This window comes from Corylus avellana, chromosome 4, assembly GCF_965113065.1.
Source record: "Corylus avellana chromosome 4, dhCorAvel1.hap1.2, whole genome shotgun sequence".
Lineage (NCBI taxonomy): Eukaryota > Viridiplantae > Streptophyta > Magnoliopsida > Fagales > Betulaceae > Corylus > Corylus avellana.
Genome location: NC_142493.1, coordinates 20107207 through 20129251, shown reverse-complemented (window position 1 = coordinate 20129251; position 22045 = coordinate 20107207). Strand labels below are relative to the sequence as shown.

At 34.3% G+C, this 22045-nt stretch overlaps 2 protein-coding genes and 2 pseudogenes across 3 annotated transcripts; 2 read left to right on the top strand and 2 right to left on the bottom strand.

Moving 5' to 3' along the window:
• Positions 1 to 1049: 1049 nt before the first annotated feature.
• On the top strand, positions 1050 to 5176 carry LOC148586426 (protein neprosin-like; annotated as a pseudogene).
• Positions 5177 to 9121: 3945 nt separating this feature from the next.
• Positions 9122 to 11761, bottom strand: LOC132183325 (M phase phosphoprotein 10-like; annotated as a pseudogene). Its single transcript, XR_015911901.1, has 10 exons — positions 11744 to 11761; positions 11338 to 11660; positions 10967 to 11010; positions 10484 to 10632; positions 10207 to 10274; positions 10047 to 10089; positions 9778 to 9846; positions 9578 to 9654; positions 9424 to 9477; positions 9122 to 9352 (listed from the first exon to the last, which is right to left on the bottom strand). The product of XR_015911901.1 is annotated as a M phase phosphoprotein 10-like (transcript).
• Positions 11762 to 11777: 16 nt separating this feature from the next.
• On the top strand, positions 11778 to 17109 carry LOC148586425 (trihelix transcription factor GTL1-like). The gene is made up of 5 exons (XM_088515630.1): positions 11778 to 11794; positions 12664 to 12934; positions 14927 to 14979; positions 15695 to 16777; positions 17088 to 17109. The coding sequence occupies exons 1-5, from the start codon at positions 11778 to 11780 to the stop codon at positions 17107 to 17109; spliced, it is 1446 nt and encodes a 481-aa protein (XP_088371756.1).
• A 3549-nt stretch (positions 17110 to 20658) lies between these two features.
• Positions 20659 to 21957, bottom strand: LOC148586424 (uncharacterized). Its single transcript, XM_088515629.1, has 2 exons — positions 21059 to 21957; positions 20659 to 20743 (listed from the first exon to the last, which is right to left on the bottom strand). The coding sequence occupies exons 1-2, from the start codon at positions 21955 to 21957 to the stop codon at positions 20659 to 20661; spliced, it is 984 nt and encodes a 327-aa protein (XP_088371755.1).
• Positions 21958 to 22045: the final 88 nt, after the last annotated feature.

Genomic DNA, 22045 nt, shown 5'->3' with positions numbered 1-22045 from the left:
TTTCGTTTAATAAAATGAAATTTTTTGTTTTTTAAAACTAAATAAAAAAAATAGTTTTTTTTTTTTAAAATAAAAATAAAAATTTCCGTTTTAAAAAAAATAAAATAAAAATTTTTGTTTAAAAAAAATTGTTTTTTTTAAATGTTATTTTTAAATTAAAATTTTTCGTTTTTTAAAGAAAATCAATTTTTTTTTTGAATTTATAGGGGTATTTTTGTCTTCTTGAGAAATCTATATGGGCATTTTTGTCTTATTGCTAGCCTTAGGGGGGACATTGATAATGTTTTGGTAGTTTGAGGGGAGTATGTAGACTTTACCCTAAAAAAATTTGTCCGAGAGAGGTTGTCTTGAGCGCACCAAGGCAGCACCACTAATGGATCAGCGCGCCGGCGGTCGAACCCATCTAGCTTGCGCTCGAGTGCACCAACGCTGTGGGCAGCCCCAATAGAAAGGCAGTAGCTGAATTTTGCCAAAATTTATTTTGGACCCTTTTGTGAGTTTTTCAATTTTAGGTTTTGGTATTTTTGTTTAGTTTTATGGTTCTTTGTTAGTAGTAATTTTTGATTTCATAATTTTTGTTTTTGTTTATTTTATTTTTTTAAAAAAAATGGTTAGTATTTCATGTGGGATATGTGCATGCTAAAGAGTGAGAGTGAAGCATGAATTTTCTGTTTAATAATTTTAATGATTTTTCTGTACAACATACTTCTCATAGTTGTAGGAAACTAGCTCCTACCAACTACCCTCACAAGTTTTACCCACATATACCATGTTCACGCTACTCAAATTCTTATCATCATATTAGCAATTGTTTTTACAATCCGGACTGAAGCAACTATTATGTTGATTGGGTGCAACATGATTCCACTTATGGTGGGGAACATTTTCCAACTGCTCACATCGATGACTTAGCTGGGAGAGCAAACCAACTCATGGCATCTAGGTTTGCCCATGCCCAATTTCCTCACACTTATGCACCACATAAGTCATCTTCATTTTGTTTTAATCCTTATCACTATGCAAGAAAGTGTACATTCATTAGATACTACATGATTGATGAGGATGATGCTAGTAATTCTTATCATGAGTATGTCAAAGCTTATTTTTCCACCATACTTGGGAGTGAAGAAATTGCGGATAACCATGAGGAGGAAGAAAAAGAGGAACAAGTTGAGCACCTAGAGCAAATTGAGTCCCCAGTAGATACTACTCTGTCCAAAGACAAGAAAGTGAGTATTGAAGCTCCTTCCTTCTTCATATGCCCTCTTGAGACGCATCATGAACCCAAAGTTTTGGCGCTTCAATGTCTCAACGAGCCATATTATGTTAAGATCTTCAAGGACTTATACACGTAAGTGTGCAAATTTGGGAATCATCTTCCTAAGAAAATCCTTTGAAGTAAGCAAATTGGCTACCTAAGACGATGAAACATCCTTCTAGAGTGCTATCAAATTTTGAAGAAGAAATGATGGAATGGATTGGTTGGACAACCAAGCGATCGGGGAAAGTACGGTAATTTTTTTTTAAATTTTTTTTTCCACCCTTCATTTTTTATTTCTTTTTTCCTTTTTCATTTTATTTGTGTTTCTAACAACAATTAATTGTTTGATGTTTGTTTCTGTGAAAAAATGTTGCTGTTAGTTTTATTGACAGGTGTTTTGGTGTTTAAGTTTGGGGGACGCCCTGGCCTTTTTCACACTTAGTTGTATGTTACCTTACTTCGGGTAATGTATTTCTATACTACACATTGACGACAATGTGTAATTCAAGTTTGGGGGTATGAAAAGACACTCTGTCTGTTTGTTCTAAAATAAAAAATAAAAAATAAAAAATAAAATAAAAAATAAAATATAACAAAAATTAACAAAAAGTTTTTTTGCTATGTTGTTGTTAAGTATAAGTTAAGCTGTAACTGTAGTTTGCATTTCATTGGTTTATTTAAAGTGTTGAACTCATAATGGTTTGAGACAGCTGCCTTACCTTAACTTAGGTAAAGGCTTTGTATTTATAGAATATTCAGTTACAAAGGACATTGATGTATAGAGTGTATAAATATATGTCTTTGTGAAAGCTCTTTACATTTAATGATTAAACTATACATTAAACTCATCTTTGGCTTGTTGAGTAGTGTGCTTTTCTTCATTTGAATCCTCTTTTGTTTTGCTAGCATGAGATGATGTTGCAAACATATCCTTGACAAAATAGAAGTATTCAAAAAATATAAGAGAAGTTTGCAACTTTGTTTTTCAATGGCAAATACAAAAGTAATTAGAAGATGCATATTTTTCTTGCTAGCCCTATCTTTTGTGCTGAGTGATAGATTTGTTGGTGGAAGAAGGATTGAGACCAAGGAAAGCAAAGAGTTAGTTAAGCATAACGGAACTGTCAAAACTATTGAGGTCATAATGAATATATTACATCTTTTTTAATTTTTAATTTTTAATTTGATTCTAGAAAATCTCTTCCTCTCTTTGTTTTTTTTTTTTTTTTTTTTTCTATGGCTATATATATTCAGGCTTGCTTATTCATGGTCTAGTAACTATTAAAATCTTTGCAGGGTAAGGATGGTGACATAATAGACTGTGTTGATATCTATCAACAACCTGCATTCAACCATCCATTACTCAAGAATCATACTATACAGGTTTCTTATTGTTTCTCCTAACTCTGGTTGATGTTTTACAGTGCTATGTAGTTGCTTTATTATTGTCTCGGTCGTTCTCTTGCTTAAACAATTTATATAATTGAAAACATAGTCAAAATTTATACCCAAAAAGTTTCTATTTTTTACAGTTTTTCTTCTTTCAGGATGAGGGTGTTAAAACAAAAATAAAACAAACAAACCAAAATAGGAAACAAAGAGCTTTATTGCCCATGGATGTCAATTAACTCAATAACTAGCTTTTTTTGTCATTGCACAAGAGACCTATATATGCTTGAATCTTGCTAAAAGGTAATGCAATAAACCACATTTTATCCCACAACTATCTCACAATATTGACATGGTAATCGTAACCAACTTTTGAATCAATCCATGTTAAAAAAATAATAATAATAAATAGGAAAATATGGGTTGGTTCACACTACCACATGTTATTATGAGATATAAAAATTTAGTTTATAAGATTACTTGTTGCTTATATAAACTAAAAGAAAGACAGATCTTGATGATGTTGTGATGGGAAGCTAAATATTTAAACAAGTTAATAATTTTCCTATCCTTTTAAACGCATCATTTCCAAGATCAAAATCGATTTAATATGATACGTGAAAGAAATTGTGGCTTTGGCCTTTTATTTGGTCAATTGAAGATTAAGACTAATTATAGTAATTTGTTTGTGGTTAATAAGATGGAACCCAGTTCCATTCCAAATGTAACAAACAGAGCATTCAACAATGTCGAGTTGTCTCAAGGTTGGCTTGAGAATGGAGAATGCCCTGAAGGAACAATCCCAATTAGACAAGCTCGAGCAGATGAATATGATGTACATCGTGCTATACCCCCAGTTGCACATCGGAAAAAGTTTAATATCAGCCTTGATTAAGATTATAATCGTGGTCACGAGGTATATCATATATTTTTTTTTCTCCTTTTTACATATGAATTAGAAAAATGCAAAGCGTACTAAATCTTTTTACCAAGAGAGGCTTACCATATTGATGTGTAACTTATTCATATGAATTATTTTTCAACTTAGTACGCTGTAGTTGATCTACGTGGTGGCAATTACTATGGAGCACATGCATCAATTAACGTATGGAACCCTGCAACATATACTGGGGAAATTAGCATTGCTCAAATATGGCTTGCATCCGGTCCTAAGAACCTACTAAACACCATTGAAGCTGGATGGCTGGTAAGTTTGATTGATAAAAACATCATTAAGATTAGCAATTGCTTCTGATTTTGCGTGTAAATCTGAATGTTCAAGCAATTAGAAACTTTTGGATTTCAAAAGTGGGGGAGAAAATTGATATCATAATGAAATTAAAAGCAAAAATGTAACATATAAATCAAGCATTTGGAGGATAGTTTCTGATCAATAATTTCATGGCTTCAGGTTAATTCACGTGACAAGCAAACCAGGTTCTTCATATACTGGACTGTAAGTTGGATAATTTCAATTCCTTCCATGATATAACTTAAATTTGCATATATTGGACTAGTCATGTTTGTTGCCACTTAGGGGTTTGGGCATAGTTGAAAGGTATTTTGAATGTCATATCCCTATTTGTGTCCCTTACATTGAGGATCCGGGTAGGGTTTAAGGATTGCAAGACAGTCATGCCCCATCTTATACCTGCTATTTGGAAGTTTGTTCTGTTTACAAAACCCTACTTACACTTACAGCCTTTTACGGCAGCCTCAGTTACCCCTTTGGATCTGATCACTTATTTTACTCATTCCCAGCTACTTTTTGGGTAGCATTGTCACCCTTTTTTAAAAAAAAAAAAAAAAAAAAAAAACTTAAATTTGCAGTAGGAATCCCCATCAAAACACTATTACATATTGCATGTATGTTTGTCAAACCACTAATCAAGCTATATATGTGGTTTTAAGCGTGATGGGTACCAAAGAACTGGGTGCTACAATCTTGATTGTCCTGGTTTCGTGCAAGTAAACCGTAGATTTGCAATTGGTTCTCCCATCAAGCCTGTCTCAAGCTACAACTCAAAGCAATATGAGATAGGGATAACCATATACAAGGTAATATGCAAGGATTGGGATTTCTGACATTTTTGTTGTAAATTCTCTACATATTGCTCACTAAATTCCCCAACTTATATGATTCAGAATAAGGGACATTGGTGGCTACGGGTGCAAGATCAAGTACTTGGATACTGGCCTCACTTAATTTACACATACTTGGCTAGTAGTGCTACCGGAATTAGCTGGGGTGGAGAGATTTACAACAAAGGCGAAGGGGGACATCATACATCAACTCAAATGGGAAGTGGACATTTTCCAAGTGAAGGCTTTGGAAAAGCAAGTTATTTTCGCAATATTCAATATATGGATTACACAGGAAAATTCAATGACCCTGATCAAGGACTGGTAGCATATGCAACAAAACCTTCATGCTATAGTATAAGTGTTTCCAATAATAAGAATGGAGCCTATGGAACCAATTTCTATTTTGGGGGTCCTGGGTATTCACCAATATGTCCGTCTTAAAAAGGGAAAAAGAAAAACTTATAGTAATAAATCACAGATTAGAGGGATCTAAATGTCCTCAAAAGAATGTTACCACAACCTGTATTGTATTTTCAATACTATTATAATTGTACTTTTCATAAGTATTATGAAATTTACTTTTCATAGTTGTAAGAGGAAAACTTGAATTTTGCTTAATCAAAACATTAATATAAAATTAGAAAGAATCTCTAATATTGTTAGTATAATACTTATTAGATTTCAACACAAATAAAACTCAAAATTATGAACATTTGAAAAAGTACATTGGTTGTAGAAAAAAGTATGCGCGAGATTTTTTGTTGTAGTTTAATTTCAAAATTTAAACATATCTTTATCGAACTTTTCATTATAGGTTGCAAAAAAAAAAAAAAAACAACCATTACGCCTTTTTAAATATAAAGACATACTAAAGGTTATACACCAATATTTTACTCAACATAATAACACACAATCATATATAGAACATTGCATAACTGTATAAGTAGCTAGCATAAAATTTTACCATCATAAGGCATTTAACTTTAATTAGTTTAATCCATATAAATTAAAACACGTTAAAATCTTTGTTCCCATATGTATAGTTTAAAATGAAAAATATAAAGAAAAAAAATAACGAAAAGAAAACTTGGCTTGTGATTATCAACGTATTAATAAAAAGTTAGTAAGAATCATTAATATTATTGGTGTTATGCCTATTATTTTTCATACAAATTATAAAACCCATATAATTATGAGCCTTAAAAAAAGTACATAGCAAAATAATGAAAAATCTTTCGGTCAACAATGCAATAAAATAATCATCCCACATTATATTTAATCTTAATTATCTTTTAGGTATTTCAAAGTTCATTTTTTGTATAATAATCAAATAAAATTTTGCCTTCTTTTGCTTTCTAAAGCATAAAAAGTACTTAAAAAAAAAAAATGAAAATCCGGGTAAATTATACAAATAAACAAAAAATCTCATAGGCGAATAGATCTTGGGCAAATATCAAATAAGAAGCATGTTATATCGAGCAATTAACGATTTTATAAACTAATGGACACTAAGCAAAAATAAGCTCCAAGATGACCGTTGTGATTTTACACTTTGGTTTGGACATTGAATATATAATCATGTATACAATTAATAATTAATATACAATCTATACAATTAATAATTAATATACAATTATATATTTAAAAAAACCAAAAATAATGCAATGAAATTTTTTATTAATAAACTTTATGCCTCTTAAAAAACCGGTTTTTTTTATTATTTTTTATTAAATGACTAAACCCATGCAACTTATGTTTTTTTGAACCCATTTTTTATTATTTTTGATTGATAATGCAATGAAATATTTTTCTATTTTGTTTCTACATCCTATCATTTAGTTCGTCTAATTCAACAATAACATATAATATTATTTTATATACATATTAAAGTGATTAAACATAATAATACATAATAATTTGATTTGTATTATTTGTTTCCTTATTTGATTTTGACATTAATAATACTTAATTTATTGAATAATTTATATATGGAAAACTATTCAAATATAATTAAACCCCATTAATTACACTAATTTAATGACCGATTTTTTAAGTAAAAATCGGTTCACTCTTAAAAAATCGGCTCACAAATTATGCCTTAAAAAATTGGTTTAACATTAAAATAAAAAGGATTCATGCCACATGTTGCAATATTAAGACACTTCTGAGAGTGATTCGAATTTTATATATGAGAAGTTGAAATTTGGTCATTGCGACATTGCATATGTTTTTGTGCTTACACCTAAGGCTTCATTTGTTTTGGCATAAAATATTTTTTGTAAAAGGTTATTATTTTTTAGGGAAAATTACAGTTTACCCCCCCAAAGTTGACAGCGTTTTTCAATTCGAACATCAAAGTTTCAATTTTTGCAATCCACCCCCACAAAGTTTCAATTTTTTTCAATTCGACTAATATTATCCCAAAATTCCCATATTGCCCCTGATTTTTTTTTTTAATTTTTTAAATTTTTTATGGAAAAAAAAAAGATTGGGGGGGGGGGGGGGGTGCAAAAATGGCAGATGGGAAGTTTTGGCCATAGCCAAAGGGTGGCTATGGCCACCCCGAATTTTTTTTAAAATTTTTTTATAAAAAATAAAAAAATAAAAATTAGGGGCAATATGAGAAGTTTTAGATACAATTGGTCAAATTGCAAAAATTTGAAACTTTGGGGGGGTGGATTGCAAAAATTGAAACTTTGGTATTCGAATTGAAAAACGCTGTCAACTTTGGGAGGGTAAACTGTAATTTTCCCTATTTTTTATTGTTTGGTGCGCCCTAAAATATTGGTCAATCTGAAAATGATTTCAGTTGACTAAAAAAATAACATTCATGAGCCGTAAAATGGTTTACGTTTCTCATTTGAGTAAACCATTTCTCTCACAATTTCTGGCCCAAATTGCAAACAATATGAGTATGCAATTGCCCTGAATCATCTCAATCCCACCGCCAAATTCTTTATGTTTTGACACACGCTTTTCCTCCATGACTCCTATTCATAATGAAGATGGAAGAATATGACAAAGTTATACTTGCATTTGCATTTGACCACTTGATGTACGATGAGAAGGCTGAAAGATCATTTATGGCAAATAATGCTAGACTTAGAAAGATATAGTTGGACAAATTTTTCAACAAGCATGGATATTAAAATTTGCATATTATCGATATGTGTCCATTAATTTATTATTATTATTATTTTCAAATTGTGATTGTTAACTTCATTTTTGTTACGATTGATTTTATTTCACACTTTAACAAGGGAAGATTCTCGTACAAACACTACTTTAAATGTGGCACACTACAAGTTCGAACACCCATCAAACGAAACTCTTTAAATTTGATACAAGGAGGTGTGGCTCTAATGCCAACTGATGCGGGAAAGTATGGCTCTTTTGAAACCCCGAAAACTTAATGTCACGATCCGAGAAAAATGCTACCAACATTTGTGTTGAAGTTAAAATTGAAACTCTTTGAAATCACTTAGAAAGCTCAATCTCACATATTAACACTACAAGAAATTAGGTCTTTGAGTCGCCCCTAAAGGTCCTAAAGTGGACGCTGTTGCCAACAGCGTTGACTTTTGGACCCTAAAGGTGTCGACACTAATAGTCCGACCCTAATGATCAAATGTCTGATTATTAGGGTCCACTTAAAAGTCGACCCTAATTATCACTTTTAGCGTCCACTTTATCGACCCTAAAAGTCGCAATGTTTTGACCCTAAAGATGATGTAAACGGAAGCGAAAGTCGACCCTAATAGTCAAGCATTAGCGTCCACTTTTAGTTAACCATTAGGGTCCACTTTGTCGACCCTAATGATCCTTTTTTAAAAATAATAATAATAACTATCAGCATCCAAACCAAAGTGGATGCTGATAGTTAACCATTAGCGTCTACAAAGTCGACCCTAATGGTCCTAAAAAATTTTAAAAAAAAATTAACTATCAGCGTCCACTTAGAGTCGACCCTAATGATCACTTTTAACGTCCACTTTATCGACTCTAAAAGGCGCAATGTTTTGACCCTAAAGATGATGTAAACGAAAGAATTAGTCGACGCTGATAATCAACCAATAGCGTCCACTTTGTGGACGCTAATGGTCCAAAAAAATTTTAAAAAATTGACTATCAGCGTCCAAATTAAAGTGGACGCTGATAGTTAACTATTAGGGTCCACTTTTGGTCCTAAAAAACCAAAAAAAAAAAAAAAAAAAAATTTGCGATCGATCGCACTTGGAGTGCGATCGATCACAACGTCAGTAGGTTTTCGAGATTTTGAGATCGATCGCACTCCAAGAAATGACAATAAAATCAAACTATACAAAAGGTTGTAATAAATGGTAACAATCTGATCGATTATCTCCAAATTAAGAAGGGAAATTCATGTCAAGACCAATAGTAGTTATTTGACCAAAAGAGAAAGACAGAAAATTGGCATTTAAGAATCAGAGAAAGAACCTAATATCCAAGCTTACCTTTAAATTCCCTTTTCTGTTTAGCTCTCCTCCTCTTTCTCTCTGCCTGTGTAAGTTCGGCTTCTTCTTTAATGTCACCTTTGCCGCTAAACACTTCCTCAGGAGCCAGCATAGCAGCATCCGAGACCCATGGAAGACATGCCTACATGTATTACTTGCTTGCTAAATAAGGAGCAAATTAAATGTTCAAGTGAAGATGGGCAGACTCCTTACCTCTTCCATTGCTAGAGCAGGGACATTTACATTTATAGACATGTCCTCCATAAGCTGTCCAAAAGAACACATAAGAAACAAAGACATGGACACAAAACGTTCATGACATAATGCCTAAAATGTTCATTAAAATGATTGAGATCGAAAAGGATACAGGTTTGGGAGCAAAGTGGAAATGAGAAAGGGCATCCAGCTTTAAGCTAAGCTAAGTTTCTTGAACAACATGCTTGCCTGATCAAAGACAACAACTTCAAAAATCAAGTATGGAAGGAGAAAAGAAAAAAAAAATGACAAGACAAGACTATTAAATGGGAAGTTTCAAAGTCCGAGTCTTTCATACAGCATCATTTGTACCTCTTGCTTCTGTTTATCCTTTAATGTCAAGGGATCAGACCCCAGATTTGTCTTTTGAGCATATTCTTCCTGCAAATAATTAAAAAGATAGATGTATAATGCTTGCAACTTTAAGTAATTGAAGGAAGAAAAAACCATATTATTGACTTCATAACTAAAGATTACAAATTACAGATCAGTTGTACATAATTAGAAGTTAAGGCAAAACAAAAGGGAGAGGTGGGGCAGGGAGAGTAATTCCATAATGAATGATGTCGGGAAATACAAACCTCATAGATTTCAGCAAGACTCTTCTTGCTCTTATTCTCATCTTGCATAAATATATTTCAACAGGAAAAGTGCTTGAATAAGTGATTTCTAACATCATGACTAATGCTAGATAGAAACCAAACCACAAAATTGACTTAATTTCAGTACACAATATTTACCAACTCTTTAACTTCTCTCGGTGCTTTAGAGGGCAACGCAGGAGCCTTTTGAACATCATCAAACTGCCCCTAAAAACATCATAGCAAGATTGCTCCTGATTAGCATCCTGGAGAGATGTACACAACAGCGACTAATGCTGCAATAAGTAATGTCAAATAAAACGGAAGGCAATGTCTTCCTATTTTTCCTAGTGTCATATGACTAACCTTGTCTAATGCCCAAATAAAAGTATAATTTGATGACATAATAGTGGAATACCAACTAATATGTACTAAACGAATGGAGTCTACCTCAACGATCCTTTCTTTATCAAATCTTCAAGTGTTGCTGTAATCTCCTTGGTTATTATAGGGGCAGGTCTCTCGTTGTGCTCAAAATCAAGATCAACTTCTAATGCACTGTTCAATGGCCTTCTTGCAGCAGTTACTTGTTGTTATAAACCATAGATGCAAGGATTTGAGTCATATCCACATTCACTTCAATTGTAACCCATGCAAGTTTCTCTAACAATAGATTTTCAAAATAACAATATTACATCTCCCTACTCAGTCCAGGCTTTTGGATAAAATATAGATAAATCCGATTTATTTCAACTAAAATTCATTCTTGTGAATGAGATTTCACAACTAATAAGCAAGACACACACATACTTTGTTGAACTGTAAAGAAATAAACAATACCTTATTTTCAAATGCCTTATCATCTTCTTGTTCATCATTCATGTCTGACTCTTCTGACCCATCTTTCAATTTTTATTTTTGTTTGGCAGCCTTTTTCTTCTTAGCACCAAAAAAATCTCCATAACTGAAAACCACATATCCAAGGGTAAAGCCCAGAAAAGGGAAATATTAAGAAAATCTATCATCTAGATTTTCAAAACTAAACTCCCAATGAAAATCTCTCGTCTAGAGTTTGAAAAATACACTCCCATGCACTACAACGATGCATCCTTGGTAATAGAAGCAGAATCACTCTAAAGAATTTGCATTTGCCAACTACATAAACTGTGAAAAATGAAAATTTTCCTAAAGAATACCAGTATGACTATAACAAATTGGAGCAGTTTATGATAACCAATGACAATAAAATGAACAAGAACAACAAAACCAAAGGCAAACCACAAAGTAGCACCTCGCCAACTTGTCCGCACCTTCATCATCACCATGCCCTGTTCTTCTTCGCCAAAAATCAATATATTTGGTTGAAGTAGATAAAATTGAACCAAATGGAGCGAGGAGGGAGAGCAATCCCCGTTCTTCTTCGCCAGTACACGGAACCTTGCGCCGGAGTGAGATAGATAGGAGCGACGGTGAGACAGCTTTGCCGGTGGCCGAAGACCTTGCCGGAGTGAGAGAGAGGGTGAGCGAGGGAGAGCAGCGGGAGAGAGATCGAGAGTGAGAGTGACGAGGAAGCTGAGTGCTCTTGAGGGAGGGGAAAATTTTAGGGATTTTCGTCTTTTTTAGGGCTTGGGGAAAATTTTTTGTTCGAAAATTTCAGAAATCGCGCCACTTGTTGGTGCAAAAATTTTCTATTGAGCCTCAATCAGCGGCGACATTGAATAGTTGCTGCTAATGAGTTTTAATCAGTGGTGACACTACGTAGTGGCCGCTGATTGATTAGGGTAGTTTTTTTTTTAAAAAAAAATTATACTCACAATTTTTTTGGAAAAATTATAGTTTACCTCCCCAAAGTTGACATCGTTTTTCAATTTGAACACCAAAGTTTCAATTTTTGCAATCCACCCTCTCAAAGTTAAGTTTCAAATTTTTACAATTTGACCAATTGTATCCAAAACTTCCCATATTGTCCTTAATATTTTTTTTTCATGAAAAAAATAATAATAATAAAAAAATTTTAGGGTAGCCGTAGCCACCCCTTTGGCCATCTGGCCATTTTTGTACCCCTAAATTTGTTTTTTTTTTAAAAAAAAATAAAATAAAAATAAAAATTATGGGCAATATGGGAATTTTGGGATAATTTTGGTCGAATTGAAAAAAATTGAAACTTTGTGGGGGTGGATTGCAAAAATTGAAACTTTAGTGTTTAAATTGAAAAACGCTGTCAACTTTGGGGGGGGTAAACTGTAATTTTCTCATTTTTTTTAAGTAATTTTAATTTTAAATGCAGGGTAAATTTGAAATTCTATAACAATTTTAACTATATAAAAGGCATTTTCAAGGAATAAAAAACTATTCACACGATTTTTTTTTTTTTTGTATAAATAATTAGGGAAATTATATATAAAATCCTTAGGTAAACCGCTTTTTTAAAAAACTCCCTGGGTATTTTTTTTTTGGAAATTTAGTCCCTGGGTAACTCGAAATTGCAAGAAAACTCCCTACCGTCAATTTTTGTTAACTTCCGTTAGTCTACTCAAAACTCACCGTTTTATCTGATTAAAATATTATTTTTTTTTATTAATTTAATTTAAAAAATTCAATCTAAAAAAAAATTGAGTGCTCCTGCCTTGGCTGCTGCTGCTGCAACCGGTCAGCCGATGGGTACGGAAAGTGGACAAGCCCAGCTAGTAGAAGCGGCCTCGCCCATCAGCAGCCGGCCTCCTGCCTCGGCCGCTGTGAATTTGGATGAACTGATGCCTCTACAGGGCGGGACTGCAGATGAGGATGCACTTGCCGCCGCTGCGGGGGAGGGAGGAGCTATTGGCGGCGGGAATCGGTGGCCTCGTCAAGAGACTCTAGCTCTTCTCAGAATTAGGTCCGAGATGGACGCTGTTGTAGTGTCCCAGAATTTTCAAAGATATTTAAATAGATTATTTTGATAATGATGTTATTTTAATATCCATTGTAGCTAAGGATTTTAATTCTTGGGAAATTTATGAGAGTGGTAATTAGAGAATGGTAATTGGTGAAATAGTAAAATGAGGGTATAATTGTAAATTGAAGATAGAATGAGGGTATAATTGTAAATTGAAGGTAGAATAGTATAGGGTTGGTGAAATAGTATAGGGTTGGTGAAATAGTAAAATGAGGGTATAATTGTAAATTGAAGATAGAATGAGGGTATAATTGTAAATTGAAGGTAGAATAGTATAGGGTTGGTGAAATAGTATAGGGTTGGTGAAATAGTAAAATGAGGGTATAATTGTAAATTGAAGATAGAATGAGGGTATAATTGTAAATTGAAGGAAGAATAGTATAGGGTTGGTGAAATAGTATAGGGTTGGTGAAATAGTATAGGGTTGGTGAAATAGTAAAATGAGGGTATAATTGTAAATTGACGGTAGAATAGTGTTTGATTTTCTCCTATAAATAGAGCTCTTCTCCTTCAGAATTTTCACCACTCATCTCCTCTCCCATCTCTTGCATATATTCTTCTTTCTTCCGCTTTTTACTCGGTCTTTCTTCTTTCTAAGAGTGTTTACTCAGAACAGAGAGAGAAAGGGCGAGACCAAGCGCTACAAGAAAGAAAGAACACAAGAGATAGCGGACTTTAGAAATTAGTTTCAAAAGATATACTAGTGGTGTTAGTTATATTGGAGCAACTGGATTCCTTCATACCACTTTTAGCTTCAGTCTAGAGGTAAGTAAATTCACTACCCCTTCTAAAGTTACTTCATGTCATGCTATTTATTCATTATTTAGTAAATTGTAAATGATTATTTTATTTACGTATTATGAAGTTATGTTGCATGCATGAAGGATTTCTAAAAGAATTATTTAGAAAGTTTATATTTCTTTAAAGGCTTTTTAAGCACAACAAGTTTATATTTGGAAAAGTTTCCATTTTAAGAAAAGAAAGTTGAGAAATGATGATGATTATAAGAAAGAAAAATGATGATAAACCCTCCTACATGTTGCCCTAAGATGCATCAAAAGAAGTACAAAGAAAAGTACAAGAGATGAGATAAATGTTTATGAAATGAGGGCACATGTATGGAGGAGAGTATTTTTGGCCCCAAGATAAGATAAGATGAGAGTTCGGTACCGATACTCGGATGGAGGCGAAACCACTGAAGGAGGCTATGCCAGAAGGTGGTATTCCATCAACTAGACCGTTGAGTGCACCAAGAAAGAGTTAATTGACGGTCGGGCATGGCTGTGGCCACAGTTCAGTGCCATGGTCACAAGGACCCGCAACCCTCGTGCACAGGGGTAATAGTGTACATGGGCCTTATTATGAGAAAATGATACTATATTTTCAACGAAGATATGCTAAGATGATTTACAAAGATTATTTATAATGATGCATTATGATGATGATTTATAAAGATGATTTACAACGATGATCTATTACTAGATGTAATAGTATGTATATGTTACGGGAGATGCAACCGTACATACAGATATTATTATGGCTAGAATTATATTTATTTGCGAAAATGATTTTCAAAACTGAGAACAAGGAGTAAAACTATTTATGGTCGTGGATGTTACTTGCTGGGCCCCCTTTGGGCTCATTCAGTTTTATTTCTTGTTTTCAGGTAGAAAGGATGCTGGAATAGGAGGCCGGAATGGGGTGGGAATAATTATTAATTTTCAAAGTCTTTTCATATAAGTTATTGTAATGATATGATATTCCGCAACTAAAGTTTAATGTTTTCTAATTTCGCTTGTAATAAAATCTCTTGAAAAATGTTTTATGCATTTTTCGTATCTTTCAAAATCAAGTACTCTGATAGACCTTATAGATCTTTGCAAGAACTTTTGTTGTGAAAGAAGAAAAGTAGCAAACTCGGCCTTAACAAGCTGGGGTTGTTACAGCTGTCTTCCGTGACGCTACCCTCAAAGGTCCCCTCTGGGAAGATGTTTCTAGGTAATAATTATAATTCAACCCCTTCCTTCCTTCCTTCCTTCCTTTCATTTCCAAAAGAATTCTACAATAATTAAACAAAGGAAAAAAGAAAAAAAGAAAAGAAAAAAAAAACTCCTTTTTCTTTATTAGAACGCATTGTCCTCCTCCAAAACCAAAGCTTACATACAAAGCTTTAATTTGGTGAGCAAGCAGGTATTCCACTCAAGATCTCTCTCACGCACGCACTCTCATTCCCCGCACAAAAACGCACATGGCTTCTTATCACTTTGCCCTCACGATTCACGAGCTAGCTGGGCATCCTTGTCTCTTTTCTTCTTTTTATGTAATTTTCAAAACGCCCCAGATCCGCTGCATGTCTTCCAGCCAATCCCCTTATACACAGAAACAGTGAACTTTCCTTTTATCCTCCCCCCCCTAGAGAGAAAGAAAAATCAATTTATATTACTATATTCAATCCCGAGAAGAATTCTTCTTGCTTTTATATAATTTTAGTCTTAAAAATCGGACCCTATTAGAAAAGAAAAGAAAAAAGAGAAACACAAGTACTTTTCTCTCTCTCTCTCTCTCTCTCTCTCTTGCTTTCTTTATGTAGCTAGCTAGCACTTTTTTGGTTAATTTCCTGAACTCGTCGAGATATATGATTTTTTACCACCTGAAATTGTGATAAGTGTTGAGTGAATCTATTTATACAAAGCAAAATTCGGGGTGGTGGCAGGAAGCTAGCGGAGTTGGGGTACAAACGGAGTGCCAAGAAATGCAAGGAAAAATTTGAGAACGTCCACAAGTATTACAAGCGAACAAAGGAAGGCCGAGCTGGTCGTCAAGATGGGAAAAGCTACAAATTCTTCAGCGAGCTTGAGGCTCTCCATAGCTCAGCTGCCAGTAGCAGCGCCACCGGCAATAACGCTTCAGCGTCCTTCCTAGTGCCGCCCGCGACAACTACTATCATCAACCCAGTGATTTCTCCTGTTTCCACTGGGATCGGCATCGGCAGCTTTATCAGCAACGCCATGCCAATCTCCTCTATCAGAATTCCCCAAGCCCCTCCAGGTGTCGGAATGTTTCCTCCTGATCCGAGTGCGGCAGTTATTGCACCAGCTGCCGTGTCTGGATCCGTCACAACTCCTGCAGCAGCAGCGCCCCCGCCAACAGGTATCAGCTTCTCATCGAATAGCTCCTCGTCTTCTCCGGGCTCCGATGATGAGGAGGAGAGCCTAGAAGGGGAGCCATCTAACGTAGGTAGCAGCCGCAAGCGTAAACGGGGGTCATCAAGAGCCGGCAGCGGTTCTGGCACCCGTAGGATGATGGAGTTTTTCGAGAATCTAATGAAACAGGTAATGTACAAACAAGAAGTGATGCAGCAAAGATTTCTAGAGGTAATAGAGAAGAGAGACCAAGACAGGATGATAAGAGAAGAAGCTTGGAAGAGGCAAGAGATGGCTAGGCTGGCCCGCGAGCACGAGCTCATGGCTCAGGACCGGGCCATCTCTGCTTCTAGGGATGCCGCTATAGTTGCTTTTCTACAAAAAATTACTGGCCAAACCGTCCAATTACCTACCCCTACTACTGTAACCAATATTCCTGCTGCCCCACCACCGACTGTGCCAGCGGCTCCAACGCCAACGCCGCCACCACCACCGCCACCGTCACAACAACATCATCATTATCAACAACAGGTCCACCAACGTTCTCCTCAAAATGCTCAAGTAGTAATGGCCATCCCAGAACAACAGGTACCCCCACAGGATACGAGTGGTGGCCGCAAACCACCTGGGGGTGGCCGCAAGCCACCCCAGGGGTGGTCGAACCACCCCTGGGGTGGCTTGCGGCCACCCCTCAAATTTTTTTTTTTTTTTTTTTTTAGATTGAATTTTTTAAATTAAATTAATAAAAAAAATAATATTTTAATCAGATAAAACGGTGAGTTTTGAGTAGACTAACGGAAGTTAACAAAAATTGACGGTAGGGAGTTTTCTTGTAATTTTGAGTTACCCAGGGACTAAATTTCCAAAAAAAAATACCCAGGGAGTTTTTTAAAAAAGCGCGTTTACCTAAGGATTTTATATATAATTTCCCAAATAATTAATAGCTTAATTGAATGTTTACAGTTCAAACGAACTAATTCCCTAAGATCGATCAGATGTTTGATCGATCATTTGATGCTATCACGATCAATCGAACTAATTCATTAGGTTCGATCGGATGTTTGATCGAACATTTGATCCTATCACTATCAATCGAACTAATTCATTAGGAACGATCGGATGTTTGATCAAACATTTGATCCTATCACGATCAATCGAACTAATTGATTAGATTCGATCGGATGTTTGATCGAACATTTGATCCTATCACGATCAATCGAGCTATTTCATTAGGTTCGATCGGATGTTTGATCGAACATTTGATCCTATCACGATCAATCGAACTACTTCATTAGGTTCGATCGGATGTTTGATCGAACATTTGATCCTATCACGATCAATCGAACTAATTCATTAGGTTCGATCGGATGTTTGATCGAACATTTGATGCTATCAGGATCAATCGAACTAATTCATTAGGATCGATCGGATGTTTGATCGAACATTTGATCCTATCACGATCAATCGAACTAATTCATTAGGATCGATCGGATGTTTGATCCAACATTTGATCCTATCACGATCAATCGAACTAATTCATTAGGATCGATCGGATGTTTGATCCAACATTTGATCCTATCACGATCAATCGAACTAATTCATTAGGATCGATCGGATGTTTGATCCAACATTTGATCCTATCACGATCAATTGAACTAATTCATTAGGTTCGATCGGATGTTTGATCGAACATTTGATCCTATCACGATCAATCGAACTACTTCATTAGGTTCGATCGGATGTTTGATCGAACATTTGATGTTATCACGATCAATCGAACTAATTCATTAGGATCGATCGGATGTTTGATCTAACATTTGATACTATCACGATCAATCGAACTAATTCATTAGGATCGATCGGATGTTTGATCCAACATTTGATGCTATCACGATCAATCGAACTAATTAATTAGGTTCGATCGGATGTTTGACTGAACATTTGATCCTATCACTATCAATCGAACTAATTCATTAGGATCGATCGGATGTTTGATCCAACATTTGATCCTATCACGATCAATCGAACTAATTCATTAGGTTCGATCGGATGTTTGATCTAACATTTGATCCTATCACGATCAATCAAACTACTTCATTAGGTTCGATCGGATGTTTGATCGAACATTTGATCCTATCACGATCAATCGAACTAATTCATTAGGTTCGATCGGATGTTTGATCGAACATTTGATGCTATCAGGATCAATCGAACTAATTCATTAGGATCGATCGGATGTTTGATCGAACATTTGATCCTATCACGATCAATCGAACTAATTCATTAGGATCGATCGGATGTTTGATCCAACATTTGATGCTATCACGATCAATCGAACTAATTAATTAGGTTCGATCGGATGTTTGACTGAACATTTGATCCTATCACAATCAATCGAACTAATTAATTATGATTGATCGGATATTCGATCAATCTTTCAATTTCAATTGTTTCAAGTTTGATCGATCATTTGAACCTATCATGATCGATCAAACAAATGCACTAGGACCAAACGGATGTTTGAACGAACCTTTAATTTGTTTGAAGTTTGATCGATCATTTGATCCTATTACGATCAATCGAATATCTTATAATTTATATAAAATAAATAATGACATATTATCAGAGGTAAATTTGTGCCTCCGTATTTGCACATGGCCAGTTGTTGAATTGCAAGGTATCAATATATTTTCACTTACAACTGAGAGGAATTATTTTACTGTTTAGATTTTATTTTGTTATATTTAATAGTGTAAAATCTTTCCATAAGGTATCAATATATTCATCATATAATATATATACACTATTAGATCTGTAAAATTTAATATGAATTATGAAATGGGAATTAACTCTTCAAATTAGTCCAAATGTAACTTCTAACGAAATGGCAAATATATACAAATTAAAATCTTTCTTTAGGAGGATGGAATTGACGGTGCATATTGTGTCACTTTATTTGAAAATTTTAAATAATGCAGTGATATATACACAATTTTAGTACTTGAATATTGGGTTTGAACCTTCTGTTACTACGATCGATCGCACCTTGGGTGCGATCGATCGTAGTAACAGAAGATTCAAGCACATCTCATCAATTTTAATTTTTAATTTTTTTTTAATTTTTTTTTAATTTTTTTTTTACCTACTCTTTAGGGGCGATAAAGTTGCCCCTAATAGTTACGCATTAGGGTTGACTTTCAAAGTCGACCCTAATGATGCGTCTTCAGCATCCACTTTTAGTGGACGCTATTGCTCATCAATTTTAATTTTTTATTTCTTTTTTAATTTTTTTTTTACCTACTCTTTAAGGGTGATAAAGTCGCCCCAAATAGTTAAGCATTAGGGTCAACTTTCAAAGTCGACCCTAATAATATATCTTCAGCGTCCACTAAAAGTGGACGCTATTGCTCATCAATTTTAATTTTTAATTTTTTTAAATTTTTTTAGCTACTCTTTAGGGGCAATAAAGTCGCCCCTAATAGTTAAGCATTAGGGTTGACTTTGAAAGTCGATCCTAATGATGCGTCTTCAGCGTTCACTTTTAGTGGACGCTATTGCTCATCAATTTTAATTTTTAATTTTTTTTTTAATTTTTTTAGCTACTCTTTAGGGGCGATAAAGTCGCCCCTAATAGTTAAGCATTAGGGTCGACTTTCAAAGTCGACCCTAATAATATATCTTCAGCGTCCACTAAAAGTGGACGCTATTGCTCATCAATTTTAATTTTTAATTTTTTTTTTTTAATTTTTTCTACGTGTGTCGACCCTAAATACTTAAGTATTAGGGACGACTTTGAGAGTCGACCCTATTGATCTTTTATTTGTTTTTTTTTTTTTTTTTTTTTTTTTTTTTTTTTTTTTTTTTTTAAGCTTTTAGCATCCACTTAAGTGGACGCTATTGGTGTACTATCAGGGTCGACTATTGTGGACGCTAAAAGTTTTTTTTGGCCCCTTAAATTTTTCGCGCCCCTTTAATAATTCCCGCGTGTATATTAGAGTCGACTTATTAGCGTCCACTTTTATGTGGACTTTAATAATTGACTATTAGGGGCGACTATAAAGTCGCCCCTGATGAGTCAGTTTCTTGTAGTGTAAGGAATCATTGCATGACTTGGCACCCATGCAACATCTTCGTAATCCACCTACCTAATGTGGAACCAAAATTTGGGGTATCACAATCTCCTGTGCTCAAATCTTTGATGTCATCATCACGGTTTACATCATGATGTTACTAGGTTTCTATAATACCATTTGTCACAATCCAAGAAAAACAGTGGCAGATCCAGAAATTCATTCTACAGGGAGCGTCAATAAAATATAATAATAAAATAATTTTTTTTTTCTCTTTATATATTATATTTTTATTGTATTATGGTAAATACAATTAAAAAAAAAAAGAAGAATAAATTATATCACAATATATGTATCACAAAAAGCATATTTATTCGACTTCATAAATATATGCTAAATTGATATATCAGTTACCATGTAAGCTCTAGTACAAAAGTAAAGGGAAAATACAAAATACAAAAGGCCTAAAATTGCATTCTATGCGGCCTTAGAGCAACAAAATCATCAAGTATCAAATCTGAATCAAAGCTTTTAGCAATTTCCCTTTCACTGTAGACAAGTAAACTATCTCTAAGAAGAGTCTCATCTTCCATTTTGTTACGAAGTCTTGTTTTGACAATTTTCATTGCTGAAAATGCTCGTTCGGTAGTTGTTGTAGACACCGGAAGAGTCAAAACAAGACGAATCAATGTATCAATAAGATAATATGTATCTGATTTTCCGGCCTCTATCAATCCTCGACATAATTTCACAATGGAAGACAATTTTTGTAGTTTCGGATGATTAAGCATATCAACTTCAAAATGCTTCAATTGAAATCTCAAAATAATTTTTTCCTGCTCAGAAAAATTCAGAGAATAGTACTTATCTGCAAGACTACATATATCATCAATATTAAATGATTTATAAGCATCATTTGGATCCAAAGCTGAACTAAGTGTCAAGAGTTCCATTTCACTTTCACCAAATCTACAATCAAGCTCTTGCAATTGAAAGTCTATAGTAGCATTGAATACATCAAAATGATAATAATGTTCCACCGCAATGTTATCCCATTGAAGACGACCTCGGCTTTTACCATAACGAGCACCCAAATCCGGAATGTCTATTTCAAATTTCTTGGAGAAAGAGACTACTTTCTCAAGAAAATTATCCCAATCTTCATTTCCCAATTTTTGTAGGAGTGCTTTTGTATTAGAAACTAATTGCATAGCATTCAAGATGTCTTGAGATTTTTGTTGCAAATGTTGACAAAGACAATCAGTAGTACCCATAATTTCCCTCATCAAATGTAAAATGAATATGAATTTGAATGATGTAATCATTTCATAAGCAGCACCAGCAATCCCACGTTGAGAGTAAGTAGATCCTTCATTTATAATCTTTTCAAGCACTGAACAAGCGGGATTAAACAGCCTTAGTAGGCTACAAATAGAATAAAAATGAGAACCCCAACGAGAATCACCAGCTCGTTTCAAAGTGCCAATTTGGTTAGCCCCTTTTCCAATTTCAAGTTCATCAATAGCTATCAAATGTGCGATATCTTCTTCTTGAGCATCTTGCAAATCATGATGACGTTTACATGAAGCACTAACCACATTGATAATGAAATTCAAATTTGAGAAGAAATCATGAACAACAATTACCTCTCGAGATGCAGCAACTAATGCTAATTGTAATCGATGTACAAAACAATGAACATAGTATGCACAAGAACATTCATTGAGAAATAATGCCTGCAATCCTTTCCATTCACCACGCATATTGCTAGCACAATCATACCCTTGCCCACGAATACTTTGAATATCAAGACAATTTTGAGAAAGAACGTCAGATATTTTATCCTTTAAA